The 16,292-nt window shown below is 34.8% G+C and overlaps 2 protein-coding genes across 14 annotated transcripts in view; one reads left to right on the top strand and one right to left on the bottom strand.

Annotated features, from left to right (window-relative positions):
- The window catches only part of LOC128683006 (forkhead box protein L2-like), a 42,513-nt gene extending 33,050 nt beyond the window's left edge, over positions 1 to 9,463 (top strand). For 2 of the 6 annotated variants that reach the window (XM_053768129.2, XM_053768133.2), the window contains exons 5-11: positions 186 to 520; positions 677 to 902; positions 2,131 to 2,302; positions 4,145 to 4,217; positions 4,739 to 4,861; positions 6,923 to 7,042; positions 8,464 to 9,463. In XM_053768129.2, the coding sequence (XP_053624104.1) occupies positions 186 to 520; positions 677 to 902; positions 2,131 to 2,302; positions 4,145 to 4,217; positions 4,739 to 4,861; positions 6,923 to 7,042; positions 8,464 to 8,534 (1,120 nt within the window). In that variant the 3' untranslated portion in view covers positions 8,535 to 9,463. Of the gene's footprint in view, positions 1 to 185; positions 521 to 676; positions 903 to 2,130; positions 2,303 to 4,144; positions 4,218 to 4,738; positions 4,862 to 6,922; positions 7,062 to 8,463 lie in introns of all 6 variants that reach the window. The other 4 variants (XM_053768130.2, XM_053768132.2, XM_053768131.2 and 1 more) reach the window with 4 other exon arrangements.
- A 1,878-nt stretch (positions 9,464 to 11,341) lies between these two features.
- LOC128683005 (cyclic nucleotide-gated cation channel subunit A-like) overlaps positions 11,342 to 16,292 on the bottom strand; it is a 36,185-nt gene continuing 31,234 nt past the window's right edge. For all 8 annotated transcript variants that reach the window (XM_053768120.2, XM_053768122.2, XM_053768121.2 and 5 more), the window contains 5 exons: positions 15,381 to 15,526; positions 15,152 to 15,274; positions 14,171 to 15,076; positions 13,905 to 14,086; positions 11,342 to 13,538 (listed from right to left, as the gene is read on the bottom strand). In XM_053768120.2, coding sequence (XP_053624095.1) covers positions 13,253 to 13,538; positions 13,905 to 14,086; positions 14,171 to 15,076; positions 15,152 to 15,274; positions 15,381 to 15,526 — 1,643 coding nt within the window. In that variant the 3' untranslated portion in view covers positions 11,342 to 13,252. The remainder of the gene's footprint in view (positions 13,539 to 13,904; positions 14,087 to 14,170; positions 15,077 to 15,151; positions 15,275 to 15,380; positions 15,527 to 16,292) is intronic.

Here is a 16,292-nt window from a genome sequence, read left to right as displayed (position 1 = left end):
GTTAATATAAATAATTTATTAAATTAGGTTTAATTTGATGAATTCAAAATACAGTTTTTGAGAATGTTTGAATAACATATACATATATATATATGATGACCTATAATGAAATGCATATACCTATGTGCTCTTCGCAAAGATCATGTTGTGAGAGAAATTAATAGTATTTTATTATTTTTGATTAGCAATGGGACAGAAACGAAAAGTAAACCAAAGACGGCGCCTCCCAGCCCCGGCAACTCGGAGATGAAGCCGCAATCCACTACTTCCACGTCACAAGCCCTCACCAAGCCGCCCTACTCCTACGTGGCCCTTATCACGATGGCCATCCAGAACAGCGAGACCAAACGAGCCACTCTCAGTGAAATATACGCTTACATCACCAAGGAATTTCCCTATTTCGAGAAGAACAAGAAAGGCTGGCAGAATTCAATCCGGCACAATCTTAGTCTCAACGAATGTTTCTTAAAAGTGCCCCGGGAAGGTGGCGGGGAGAGAAAGGGGAATTATTGGACTCTAGGTGAGCTCTAGCTAGAGATTGATTGTAATTAATAATTACTATTAGTTGCCTCCGCGAATTGCTAAGCGATTTCCATCATTAATTATCATCAGCAACAAGCGAAAGACTCGAGTCTTTTCTTTGTAATTTCTGGTTGTGAGTGTCGTATTGTTATAGATCCCCAGTGCGGGGACATGTTCGAGAACGGCAACTTTCGGCGCCGGCGCAGGATGAAGCGGCCGTTCCGGACCACTCCGTACTCCAAGGCGCTGTTCGGGGACGGGTACCATGTGGCCCAGGTGGCCCAGCACGTGCCTCCCCACATGCAGCCTCTCCCGCTTGGAGCCAGAAATTACTTTGGCTCCACATCACCTTATCCACCTTCTTACCCTCGATATGACACGTAAGTATTAAGTGTAACGCGTTTGTCTGTCTTTCTAATATCCTCATATGATCTGGAAAGTAAAGAAATATTCATTCGAAATAAGAAGCATCTTTGTATTTACTGTCCAATTTTTGTCTATGTATCTGTGTACATAAACTGTTAAATAAATGTAAATTACTGCACTGATACATATTTAATAGCAATTAAATAACGGATTGATCTGAATAAACAAAAAAAAACAGTGTCTACTTCGGTAACACCATAATTTCTGTCGTTGACAAAAATATTTTTGCGACATTGGTTTAAAAATTCTTGGTTGTCATTATAATAAAAATACACATAATCTTCAGTTTGCGATGTTATGTTAACTTACATAATCACGCACTTAAAATGTCAATCAAATGGTGAATTAACTGCCCGAGTCTAGTATTACAAATTAATTACAATAAATATTTACGTTTCTCGTTCCCATGTTTACAAAACAAATGTTAATGATACATAGATTACGTCTTAAAGTTTTTCTTTCCGTTTTTACGCTTTTATGAAGTTATGTCATTCGTTACATACAACATAATACAGATCTTCATCGAATGTTTTATTTATTTTAGAGGTAGAACACAGGTGCATACCATGTGACCTTGTTTTGTTTAAGGTGTCAGGTGAAGTCGATATGGTCATAGTTATAAAAACATTCCGCTGATTATAACTTTTATTGCCTAGTTACAATATTTATCAAGAATATTTATCAAGAATTGATGTTTGGTGGTCAGTGTCTCTGAGCGTGCAAATAATTCCATGATACAGTACAAAGTTGTGGTTTGCTTGATTGTACCGAATAAAACTAGTTCGTACTTGAAATAATAAAAAAATATTTATTGAGTAGATTATATATTTTTTATGGCAGTTAAAATTTTGACAATCGTGCTAATTTATTTTTTAGGATTCCTTCCTTGATTTAATAAATAATATATAAATACTTCGGCCCAATTTAAATTATCGACTCGTGTTATGGGATATGACCTCAACGAATCTATACAAATAACATGTACTTACGTCCAAGATCCAGGTCAATCTGAAAAAGAACATTTTCAATCTTGCCCTGACCGATATCTAAACTATGCAGTAGTCCTTCATGAAGATCAATTAGGCCACAGAGATCAAGTTTTAGTTTCATCTTTATCCTATATTTTCAGTTGTGTCCCATGAAAATCTGTAAGCTATTGAGGTCGACGATTAATCTAGGTAGTCTTGCATATTCCAGCGCGTGGCTGACGCAGTCTACCTCTGGTCTTGGGTACGCCAGCACTTGCGGGGCCATGGGGAGAAGCCCGCCGGGGTGCTCCCCGCACGGTGCCATGCCGCACCAATCCTCGCCCGTGGCCGTCCACCCGTTTGCCCCACACCAGCTCCAGGGCCAGGTAAATTGTTGTTGGCTAAGTTATCACTATTCTACTGCTGTCAGTTAGAGATACTCGGAAAACTAATTATTTGAATATTTGTGCAAAAGGCGCGCGTCTGTCCATATTTTTAAATTTGGACTTTGAAAACAATTTTAACCCTCAACGCAAACAAATGTGTTAAATCTGTGTATTTTTAATCTGTACCTATGCCTGTAAATATATATTATCATAGTACCTAAATTAAACGTAAAAAGTGCCTGTGAACGTCTCATTTCTGAATTAATGCTTAAGCCTTGAAATGGAGAAACTCCTTTCGTTATAGCTTTATTGTTTCAAATTTGACAACTTAATTGAGGGTCAACTTACTATAAATAAATTAACGGACAATACATTTGGCTGTTAACAATATCTCAGGTTGTAGAAACCTTGAACAACGAACACGAAAATTTTACAAAAATAAAGTCATGAAAAAAACTATTCAATATTCGAAATATTGAGAAAAAAAAATGTTGGGAAAACGTACTGTTTTTGGTCAGTTAAAGAACTAAAATTCCAGTCGTTATCGTAGGTATTACAAAAAGAAGTCCTCTCTGTCGCGTCAATCTATCTGAACGCGATAAACTCAAAAACTAGGTATAACGAACGAGTTTTTGTACGGTTTTCACCAATTGATAGTGTGATTTCTAAGGAAGGTTTATGTGCACATAAACCTTAAATTGTACATCATTTATTACAGTAAGTACTAGTTACGCGAGCGATGCCGGGTCGGGTAGTTTTCTAGTTTAAAATAAATTTAATTTAAAACCTTTATGGGAGCAAATCGCGAACACGTACGAGAATAAATAAATTATTAGTAATTACGCGAGCTTTTCAGTTCCAAGCTATTTTTTAGCTAGTTCAAGATTGAATTTAGTTTATCAGTTATGAGCTATTTATTTAACTAGATCAAGGTTGCGTTTACTTTAAATGAAATAATACTTTGTTTTCCAAAGTTCCGAATCACCAGTCTATCAAATCGGTGCCTTGAAATGCACGTTACGTACGTGTAAGTTCAATTGTAATAATATATGTTCTCTCAACTTCCTCTGTTTGCATTTTATATCTAATAATATGTTACCTAGTAATGGTTATAATTAAATACAAGTTTTAGCCCATAGCTACACCCGCGTGAATTTAACACGGGCGAAAAGGTATCATTTGGAAAATTACAAGATGATTGATTTAGTAGATACAGCTTGAAGACGTTAACAACAAAATTATATTGGCACATAATTGCGATATGATAGCTATGTGCTATAGTCGCATTTGTTGGGATTTAATATATCACTGAAACGGACAAATAGTTCATGCGTTGCCAATCAAAAATCTAGAATGAAAGAGAAAAAGCATGGCCGTCTTCAAATCAAATGGACGATGAACAGCTAAGTCCCGGAACGGAATGAATTTATTTGAATCAATCGATTTTACAATCCATATAATGAACATAACATATAATCCATGCAAAGAAATTGGATATTTATAGGTATGCCTCGTAAAAATGCAATGTGTTCTGTGAATTGAGATTTTTATTTCATACTAAATATTGCCTGGGGCTTCGCTCCCATGAGAATTATTTTGAGATAAAATATATCCTATAGCAATCTTGGTTAATGTGTCTCCCTAATTGTGAAAGAATTTTTGAAATCGGTTCGGTAGATTCGGAGATTACCCGCCTCAAACATACAAACTCACAAACGCTTACCTCTTTATAATAATTGTATAGATATTATAGATATACATATAATATAAACTAGAACAAAAAACATTAAAAAATATTATACTTTATTTTCTAACAATTATACTTATGTACATCGTGTTCAGTTACAGAATTCGCTGCAGCCAATGCAGTCTTTACCTATGAACAGTTATAATACCATCGGAGTGTCGGCTTTGGGTAAGTTATATCTATATTTTGTAACATTTTTATCTCAAATTTATCCGTCCGTCTGTCTAAAATATCCAACCGTTGACCCGATTGGGGACGATTCCTAGTTTATTCTCAAAAGGTCCCGCAGACCCATCAAGAAGCGGCCGAATTTTCTAGAACATATCTGTCCAGCAGATGCAAATAATTAAGTTTTTTTTATGCTGACCCCGAGCTTCGCGGCTTCAAAACTCCAAACGCAACCGGGAACACGCAGAGATAAATAAATATATAAGGACAAATCACACAGATTAAGTTATCCCCAAAGTAAGTTTGAAACTTGCGTTATGGGATACTAACTTAACGATACTATATTCTATAACATAATCCAAGACCCAGGTCAATCTGAAAAAGATTATTTTCCATGTTGACCTGACCGGGGATCGAAACCGAGATCTCCAGTGTACAGTCCGGAATGGTGACCATCAGGCCACGGAGGTCGTCAAATGAAATGAGAGAGAGTTTTACATTGATTGATATTATCGTGTTAGATGGTTCGTCGAGTCCCGGTCCCGGATACGCCCCCTCTTCGGGAGGGTTCTCCCCGAGTCGACACCACGACATCGTCACTTCGTCGGACGCTGCCGTCTCCAGATTCTCTTTCTGGCCCGAGGGTAACAATTAAATTAATTAATCATTTAGACTGCAGGAAAGTACAGGTACAGGGTGGGTATAACCATAAAGTTCAATCACAAATTTATTATCTTATCTTAGACAGTTTTTTTTTTGTAAACAACACTGAATACCTTTGTATCAAGTATTTTGTTATACCTCCTAAAGACGTACTGCCAATTGTTGCGTACCTATATTTTTTATTTAGGCTCCAGACTATCGCCGAACTCGGAGAAATGCCGACGCGAAAGCAAACATTGCGTAATTTGTACGAGTGCTATTATTTACCGCAATGAAAAACCAGCAATGTATACAGAATTAGTCAAAGTTCGGCGAACTTTTCCACTATAGTATAGCGCTTGCATTATGTGAACTGTTCGCGTTGTTACTTTGTAAATGAGTACATGTATAATGATGATTTGCCATTTTAGTGATAAGTTCCATGGGGCCAAAACATTCTAGGAAAAGGTATCTGAGTAATTAATTATATCCTATGTTATACAAAAAACGCTAATCTGTCAAATACGGTAGGCAAGATTGGTAGAACAAAAGGTTGTAAAACTTAATGACTCTTGGAAATTTATAAAGCAAAAGCGGTAGGTAGGTACACAGTCTCCAAAGTTTTACACAGTACTCCACAGTAATATTCATTTTTTTTTACTGAAACTCAATATGACACTTCCTTCACTTCAGGTACCTAACCTTTATATTCAACGGAAAATAAATCGACTGGTTATCTCTACGGGTTTCAGGCGGCCAATGGCGGTTACGGAACCCTAACTATCGCAAACTATATAAAATAAATTCGCTAACAAAAAAAGTTAAACGGCGTGAAGAAAAATAGCCAATATTTAGATTTTTGTAATGCCCACACATCGTGATACTGCTGGTTTTCGTTGCGGTAAATCAAAGCTTTCAAATTACGTGTCGCGATCTGTCGGAATTCAGGTGGTATAAAAATGAACAAATGCCATCTATGAGAAGCTGAAAGATCAAAAAGCTATATACAAGCCAGCAATGAATGCCGAATCTGCTAAAGTTTGATCAATCTGCCAAACTTTAGCGGATTCGGCATTCATTGCTGGTTTTTCATTGCAGTAAATTAAAACTCTCATACAAACTACGCAATATTCGTACATTCGCGTTGGTATCTGTCTTAGTTCGGCGATAATGTTTAGTTTGCGACAACCAAACGGTTTTCGGTTCTGTGGTTCCCATTTCCCGAGGGTTGAGAAATAGTATCTGAAACTTTGTGTAGAGGGCAGCATTTGTATCAACGCAAGTTACCAACTGGAATGTACTTTGATTCTTCACGATCATTACCGAATTGTTTATATCTGGCATGACTGAAAAAAATAATTGGTGTAAAAAACAATTATATAATATTATAAACAAGTAACTTTGGATGGCATATTAAATTAAGTCAAAGGGTACTCACAATATATTACAGCAAATACTTGATATTATGAATAGTACCTAATCTCATTTGGGACTCGTTTGCCGAATAGTGATTGGTAAAAAATGACCTAAAAATTTTACGGGTGCGGCCCAGTGGCATAGTTAGTTTGGCCCAGTGGCATATTAGTGGGCCAATAGTCTGACTATTATGGATGACGAAGACAGAGCAAAATGGAAAATAAAAAGTACCAAAACAGATCCCGGATTCCGACGTTTTACAGCTGAGGAACAAACCAGGAAAATGGTCAGATGAAAATGTGTCAATATGGAAAATCTGTTTAAAGCCAGGGCCCCAGTTACGTTGTGCTCCGTCGGATCAACACAGAACAACGCTAAATTATATGGAGTTTTGACGTATATGACGGCATGTCAATGTTTATGGCATGCCTATAGAAAACTGACTGATGAAGAAAGAAAGAAAAAATAATTTAATTAATTATCACAAAGTCATCATTATAAAATGTATGTTCAATTCAATTTGGTTGTATGTGTATACACATACAACCAAATTGATTCCCGCTCAGCATAATGACACGGGTTTAGGCCGCGACGCTTTTCGCAACATTCTGACGAAAAGTTTTATTATGTGCAAATTGTTCTCCCAGGAGGGTCCCCTAGCCCCAACGCTGGGTACGTCCCGAGCAGCAGTTTCTCTCCCCCTCGACGCCACGAGGTGACGTCATCAGACGCGGCGGCCGGCGCGCGTTTCTCGTTTTGGCCTGACGGTGAATAACTAATCTTAAGGTTCTTTTAAAAGTTTAATATTCAAACAAAGTGCACACTCTATTTAGAAAACATTCCTTTGACTCTTTTTCTATCAATAACTAATTTTCAAAGTGGATGATATGCTAAATTTTCGCAGAAGGCTGGCAGGCAGGAATTCGGGGCTGTGTTTAATTTTCTAACTATATAGTTACATTCATGGCCACATTTATCATACATCAAGATTTTCCTACACTATTTACTTACTAAATTATTATTGTTTCCTCATCGAGCAAGATCAAGATCACAATAATCAGTACAGAGAAACACTCTTTGGTACAATAATTTTTTTCGTAGCGTGACGTGTTGGACTACACACACAGCGAATGTTCAAAATTTTTAGGTGATTTTTTACGCTGATTCGGATAATCGGGAACCGTCGAAGTTGAAAGAGGGAAGAATAGGTATATCTACAAATAAATAACTAGTTTGTAAAAGTTAAAATTAAAAATTTAAAAAATCCTTTTCTTCAAACGTGAGAAATAATATTTAATAGGCCTTTAAATTATTTTACCTTAAAGGTTTATTATATAAAAATATTATTCCTAAATACAAAGAAATGTATCTAGTTGCGACAACGTTTAAATATGTACAGAAATATTGCTTGCTATTATTTTTAATTTAACTTTTATTTTATACTACGTTGAAAATATACACAATCCATCAGACACATATCTATTAGTTACATTCTATTATTAAACTTCAAAACTGCCTAAGCTGTGCTAACATTTTTTAGGAAAAGCTTTTCTAATAATTTGCACTGTTGTTTTTTGTTGAACTTGTATTTTTTCTGTGTTATGGCTGAACTCATTCAGAACTTAGTCTTTATTATAATTAAATTATATCTTCTTACTAAACGGGAGCGAAGCCCGGGGGAGCAGCTCGTGTTATGTGTATGTTTGTCATTCTTTCATGCGAAATCTACTGGACGGATTGTTATGAAATTTGGTGCACGGGTAAAATATAACCTGGAATAACACACAGGGTACTTTTTATTCCTAAATTCTTTCGGGAGCAGAGCCCGACGTTGCTGCCAACCTCTCCGCTAGAAAAGAGCTGGTGGTTTCCTTACGGCTGAACATACATTCAGCATCCTAATAAGTTTCTGGGCAAGATGTGAACTGGAGTAGGTAGTTTGTATAAAAGTAGTTTACAGTCTCCTTGTAAAATAATTAATTTCTCGTGATTTTTTAAAATTGTAGTGTCTTATCCGGCTAATCATAAAAATGTTAAATATACTTTAAGCTAAGGTATGTTTTGTCTCTTTCAGTTAAAGGCAGTATAAAGTGCGATAGTGACAAAACATATTTTATAAATAACGAGAGGCCAGCCTATAACGTATGTACCTAGCACCTTTTTTTAATAAAGTATTTTTTTTTTACAGTTGGTGTCAAAGAAGAAGCTTCTTCGAGCCTCGTGTCCAACGGGCCGCCTTACTCAAAATATTTTATGTAATACCAAAGTTGGAGGGAAACAAGACTACAATATATCCATTATACGCACTCAGTGAATATGAGATATAGTGGACTACACGACTGTAATTTAAATTTGATGTAGTAGTGATCAATGTGTAAAGAAGTAGGGTCCATATCAGGAAAGAACTCCCGAAGACGTGGCGCTACTGTAGCTGCAAACAACATTTCGCCTATCTGTTATTGGTAGTTACCTCATATTTCCTCTGGCCTTCTTTCGTGGTATGGTCTTTAAGTTTAAGCAATTGGATTTTGACACATTTTTATATTTACATAAAGTTAGGGTTGCCAATTATAATGAATCATGCGATCCCTGTGATTAAATTAAATTTTATACATCGGTATAAATGAAGTGTTTTGCAAATTGTCAGTGAATTGCGTAAAGAGTCACAGTGTAGTAGACACTGCCTGAATATTTTAAATATATTGCATAATTACAACTACTAGCTATTATGCCAGCCAGCGCTTGCCATAATTAAATCGATTCAAATAAAAAACTAAGTTTGTGTCAAGTAATATCGGAAAAAATAGGTAAGTGTAGAATCGCAGGTAGTAATATGTAGGTAGGTATGTAGATTTGAATATGAGATAATGTATTTGTCAGAATAGGATATCAAATGGAAAGGACTGCCTGTGAGAATTTTTATATTATCTGTAGGTAATCCCAAATCATATTTTGTGTTTCAGGGTAACCCTAATAAGCAAAAATTATGATCGATACGTTAGGATGCATCGGGAACCCACCGTAAAGTTAATATGGGTACATTAATCGCGTCACTCACAAAACTGCGAAGTCAATATTATATTATTTCATCTTTACAAAAAATAATTACATAAAAATATATTTGAGCTTAGTATTTGTTTATTTGGGTTGGAAGTTAGCTCATACAGAGCTAACTTCCAACACGGCGTAGTGCATAGTGCGCTGATGTGATGCAACGACAACCACACCGCAATGTGATTGGTTCGCGGCTTTTCTATTCGAATTGATTCGATAGTGACAATAATAACTTTATTCACCAATAACAACATTATTCACCAAAGTGAAATGCAAACCCGCACTTGCCCTCTATCATTTATGCAAAAGTTAAAGCATTAAGCTAAACTATGTTTTGTCTCGTTTGCAAACGGCAAATATTATAAAGAGCGATAGTGACAAAACATACTTTACCTTAAAGTGTTCTTTGACTTCATGAATAACCGGGTAAGTATTTAACTTTATTGTTCGCAATAGGATTAAATATTACATAATATGGCATCATATACTGCGTATGATATTTAAAGTGATAATTACGATTTTGAAAACTTTTTCATGAGAAAATCAAAGAATCGGAACCAAATTAAAGAAGGGTTATTTTTTACTTGGTGTCTGTCAAATACAAGTCAGTTGCAGAAGGTTATCATAGATGTATATTATTTTGTACATTATAAATCGATATTTACATTCTTATTTTATTTCGAAAAAAAATTATTCTAATATAAACTGGATTCAGTGAAATCATTTGTAGATTTTAAAGGACTTACCATAATACTTTGTGGTGTTATTATATTTATCAACAAAATATCGACAAGTTAAATAGTACCGTCTTTATTAGCCCAACGACGTGTCCCATTGCTGGGCAAAGACCTTCCCTTCAGTAAATAAATTTACTACTTACTACTTAATAATTAAAACGTATTTACCTTTCAGTGGTATGTATTTTAGGGGAAAATGAAGCAATGGGAGCTGTAGTGATTTTTAGTTTAGAAAAAAGCGTAAAAGTGCTTACTTTTCTGTTTTCGAGACTTTCGAAAACATGATTAAATGTATATAAAATTTGAAGGAGACAGATCTCAACCGTATTGTATCATTATATTCAACAATTCTAATGTAACTAATCCTATTATCGTGTGCCGTCATTTCATGTCATTATTTAGCCAATATTAATATATTTCTTACTTGTATAAATTGTGTATTTTTTAAATAAATAAATTAAGATTATAAAATATATACTTCAGTTCAAGTTCAAACTCATAAAACTGTTATCGACTTACTTTATAGTATAGGTACTTGTTTGACCTGTAAAAAATGGACGACTTATTTTTGTTTTGATGATTATAGATTAGAAACAGCAGTGAAACTGTTACTGTGATAATGGCAATGCTTTCAAAGATATGGCAAAAACAAAATCACACATTTATAGACTCGTCCAATAGCTCCATAATAATTCGTCAGGTAATGTCGTCAAAAAAAGCTATGTTTGTTGGAGTTCATAAATTTATTACAAATAGCATTTTTAGTTTTTTAATTATTGATTGAATTATCTGACCATGTCCACATGTATGTATCGTACCTATTATGCGAAAGTTTCAAAGTAGTAAGCGGAAAGTGGGTACGCGTATTTAATTTACGTCGGGCTGAAGAGATATTTTATTTTATACATGACATGTATAAAAATGTATTTTTCTAAGCTAGTAATTACCCTATTCTCTCCTTTTGTCGTATGTTTGTGAGCGACGTTTTAAAGAATCATTTATGTTATTTAGCACCGGTGTAGTAATCACGTATCGACATAGGAAATTAAAATTGTTGTATTGTGTGGGATCTTATGATTTTGTTATACGTTATCGTGTTCGTCAATATTTGTGATGTGGATCATGTTATGTAAAGGTAATTGTTGATGTATAAAATGATATTATTATTGAAGTATATCTTTTATCCTTCGACCACAACGTTGAAGTGATTTCACAAGGGTAATGTTCCTTTTGAATGTGTAAATAAATAAAAAAAATAAAGAAACAATGTTTTCTTTGATAATTCTTTATTTTAATAATTTTATATAGATAAAATCACACATTTAGATTTGATTCACTGTTAACATATTAAAGTTGCATGCAGCGTATACTGTGGTACTACTATAACTATGACAGACCATGAGACAATGAGCTACGTATGGCTATGTAGATATAATTGGTAATATTACATTTACACATATGGACAAAATAAGAATATTATGGGATTGTTTCGGACTGGGTTTATTCACTGTCTTGGGGCCGCATGTGCGCCACCATCACTTTTATTAGCGAAAATTAAAAACATAACATTACAAAAATATGCCACATTACTTTAAAGATTTCATTAGAATGTATTATGTAACGGTTTCATTACACAACAGTGGACTAAGCGGATTCGAGATTTTATATTCCGCTAATCAAGTAACGGAATTGATAAAAATGTGATGGCGCCACCATACCATTTTTTATTAGTCTGCGGCTAGGAAGGGCCTAAATTACAACAATATGAATTGCATAGGTATTTAATATTATATAAATAATATTTTTCAAAAATCAAAAATCTCCACTTAAATATTTTCTAAACATATAACAATTTTTTTTATAATATAATAATTATTATACTACTAAATTGAATATAACATTATGTAAGAACTCTAAAAACAACCTGACTTGTATAGAAGTTAAGATGTACTTTAGAAGATTAATAAATATACACAAATGAAGTTCACCTAATCGACAGAAACAGATATAATTTCTGTTATCCATTAGTGAAACAAGTTAATATAATATATTTGCATTAATTCTTTATCTAATAATACAAAAATCTACACAAGATCTACGCCAAGTCATTACTTACACATTTCTGAAATGCCGTACAAAAACATCATTCCTTGTTTTACATTACAACCCTATATATGTCATCTTTAAAACACCTCACGTTAAAGCCATTTTCTATATTGACACACGTTTTATAGCTTAAACAAATAAATATACTATATACTTACATTAACTAACAATGAATAGTAGTAAATTATATTTTTACCTAGATAGTACATCAAACATTTTAACATGTATTAAGATATTATTATATTTTCTATGATGATTGTTAAAGAGGACATTAGCAAAACTATACATGGAAATTACATAGATATTATAAAATAATTTTCTTTCATAATCTGTATTTGGATGTATCTTGTTGTATAGTTTGAATGAAAATTGATCGACATCTCGACTCCTCTGTAGACTGCTTGACATTATATTTAAATAAGTACTTGCAGTAGGATTCTGTGGTCTATAATTTGGAAGACCCGCTCTAATGATCTCGTGAGATTGTTCTCCTGAGATATAGTATTGTAGAAGGCCCGTCACACAGCTTTATAAGATTAGGACTTTAAGTATTATTCTATTGTGCCCTACAACACCAAACTACAGTTTTAATGATTTCAATTTGGATATTTGTGAATTAAAATACTGAATAAATTAAACCATTTTGATATGTTGTTAATTTTAGACAGTGTTTGTAACTAAGCTTATATTTATGGATGTTAAACGAATTTAAAAATTAGGCATAATAAACATTGCATAGAAATCGAGACTATTGTGTAGTACAGAGATAAATATATTACGTATACTTACGTTTTCCTAGAAAAAATATATTTCTACTTGACAATATTTTTAATATGCTTTCCAGAAATATTGCAATACTTGTTTTAAATATAAACCAACCGTTATCAATAATGAATCGATTGGAAGTCGCAGTATCGTACTATTGTAGTACAATCCTTGCCCTCGTAAACGCTGATTGGTTTGCTTCATTTTTCTATTCAAATCTATAAAGCTTTCCGTATCAAAAATAATTACAATTTTTACATTTTTTTTTTCATTTCACATACATAACTAAATTTGGTATTTATAGTCCTGACTTGTTCACTTGAGATCTTTGGGGACCCTTTTCAAACGCAGGGATTTGCTGCGTGGTTCTGGTGCAAACTTGAGTAACTCCGTGGTCCTCTCAACACTCAGGGAGTGTCCCCTCTCTCGGATAGGGATGGGGTTACTGAGAAGAAATAGTGATGTGTCGTGTGTGGAACTCATAGGTATCTCACTGTAACCCGAAACATCACACGTCCTTGCGATTTCGCTCCGCAATTCAGACGCCTCCATTGATGTGATATCATCTGAATCCGTATTGTCATCCTCATTTTCTAATACTCTGCAAGAAATATAAATCAAAGCTGTGATAAAGTATGTAAGAAAGATAATAAATATTTATACATTCGCTGTGCATTAATATAGTGAAGAGTTCTACATGATAAAATTCGCCCAATGCACTAATACTATATTAATATCATATTTAAATAGGTATTCAGATAAGCCCTGAACGCCCCATTTTTTTCGTAAGACACTTAATTATGTTTCATTCGTTCATGAACGATACCGATTTGAATATTTTGGACTGGGAGTCTCAGTGAATAACAATTTATTCATAATTCATTTGTTAATGGAATTAGCTTACATACTTTTAGTGACAATGTGTATAACTGTTATTGAGTCTTATAACTATCACACTCGGTCTAACCTGACTTCAATTTTGTTGATCCGTTGCTTTATTTTGGCCTGATCTTCACCAACATCGGTTAACAGTCCTTGTAAACGATTATTCAACATTTCAACTGTAGTTTCTAGTTTTTGAACTGTTTCCTCTAAACTCATCTGGGTGGTTTGTGCATTTTTGAATATGTTTTCATCTAATAGACCATCCTAAAATATGTATAAAATACATAAATAATATTACTTAATTGTTCTTAAATATTTATTACAATTACGACATATTCAAAAAAATACCTTGCGGAGAAGTCCACATCCAACTTCGGTTAATGTCACTCTAGCATCAGGATAGTCAGCAAGGGCTTCCCACAAGTCTCGTTTTGCCAAACAAAATAGATCCGAATAACCAAGGGCCCGGACATTGGCCGTTCGTCGGTTTCCTGTCACATTTCCAGCAATTTCTAGAACACTTACTTCTCCAAACACAGACCCGGCACTTAGCGTAGCCAGAACTGTCCTGCCGTCATCAGCGACCACTTGCAATCTGCCTCTTTTGACAATATACATTTCTTTCCCCACGTCGCCTTTACGACATATGTAATCTCCAGGACTGAAAACTTGAAGCCGCAGTTTCAGAACCAATGCTTCCAAAAGTCCTGGTTCACAGTTTTGAAATATCTTAACTTGTTTCAGAGTATCCATGTGAACTCTTATAGCAATTTCTGCTTTCAGTTTGTCGGGCAAAGAAGACAAAACATTTTCCTCATCTAAAGCACCGCTTTGAGCCCATGTATATGCAAACCATCTGATAACTCTAGCTTCTAATTCTCCGCTAACTTTCCTAAAAGCCATGTATTGTTTGACACCATCCATTTTGTTTTGGAATTCAACTCTTGCAACATTCATATTGGAAATCATGGAGCCGATGTTTCCGACGATCGTGGCAAAAATTAAAACTCCCGCTAGAAAGTCGGCCACGACAAACAAATACTCAGCATCGATTTCCGGTTGTGGCGTTTCCCCGATTGTAGTTAGAGTGAGGGTGGACCAATAAAAACTGTATATATACTGATGAGCTAGAGATTCATTACGGGTGCCTGTTATATTGTAAACCCAGTTGTCTGTGCCGAAGCCTATAGCGTAGCTTATGACAAAATATATGCACGCATTCCAGTGGATAAGTACGAGGATGGCCATTACGACCTGAAAAATAAATAAATTGTTCACAAATTTTGTAACAAATTAAAGTTTAGTGATGTTGAGAATATTTTATTATACCTTGCATATCCTGAAAGCGTTCGGATAGCTGGTGGCGGTCTCGGTGCGGTCGAACCACACCCACATTCGGGGCATGCGAAAGAGACGATTGAGACGCACAATAACAGGGCATGGCAAACGATTCTGAAACACAGCCAATATTGACGGTTCAGCCATAACGAACTTAAATAACGTCTCACTGGAATATTTCTTCATCGATCGATTTGCAAATGTTCAACCAAATACCAACATAGTCGCACGATCCCGGCTTCCACCAGTAGTATGCTATATCAGTGGGTAGCATAGATATGACGTCATATCTCCACGAGTCCGATTCGAGATAGTGTTGTCTAAGTTTTTTCGAGTCCTTTACCATGAGTCCTTGTTCCAAATAACCTGTAAAAGAGACGAATTTCCCTACAGATATACGTATTTCATATATTGTAAATGATAACACAGTTTATTAAATAATCGCAAATGCCATGGATTACGCCCAGCATAGTATTAGCATACAATATTACGATTACAGAATTTTATTTCAACGCTAGATTTTCTAGCAAATACTAAATTAAATTTAATCAGTTATATTTTCTAGTAGCGTATTATAAGCACTTATCTTTTAATTTCTTCTTTTTCGTAACTATATTTTTTACCTAAATAAGAATGGTACATAACATTCCATCAAACAAAGTTGTGTGAGCATACAAGAGTTGCCTAGATATAGGTAACTATATAGTGTCCAATATTGTCAAAAGACATCACATTATTTCGGAAATGATACCTCGGCCATCGATCATATAGTCTGGCAGTTGGATGTTGGAGAGTATCGCAGTGCAATATTTGTTCGGAAAAAGCAACAAGGCATGGTCAAATGTTTGTCTACACGTTAGCTAAATTTGATGACGCAGGGCGCGGCTGTGTGGGTGTCTGCGGTTGATTTGTGGCAGCACTGTCGCTTTGGACTCCAGTAACTCGTAAACGTCAGCTCGACTAGTTTTCATGACGGTAAGCGACGGTCATCGTGGTGCGACTATGGATACAGATTGTTTTTAAACCGTTTTTGTAAACAGTAAATATAATCGGAAAGAAAAGATAAATTATTTTACTCTAGAATAAAATCAGAACAGAACCAATGTGTTTATAAATGTATCCATTACTCATG

The sequence above is a fragment of the Plodia interpunctella genome, chromosome Z (genome assembly GCF_027563975.2).
Source record: "Plodia interpunctella isolate USDA-ARS_2022_Savannah chromosome Z, ilPloInte3.2, whole genome shotgun sequence".
NCBI classification, from domain to species: domain Eukaryota; kingdom Metazoa; phylum Arthropoda; class Insecta; order Lepidoptera; family Pyralidae; genus Plodia; species Plodia interpunctella.
Note: the sequence above shows the minus strand (reverse complement) of the source record. Positions and strands in the feature narration are given on the sequence as shown.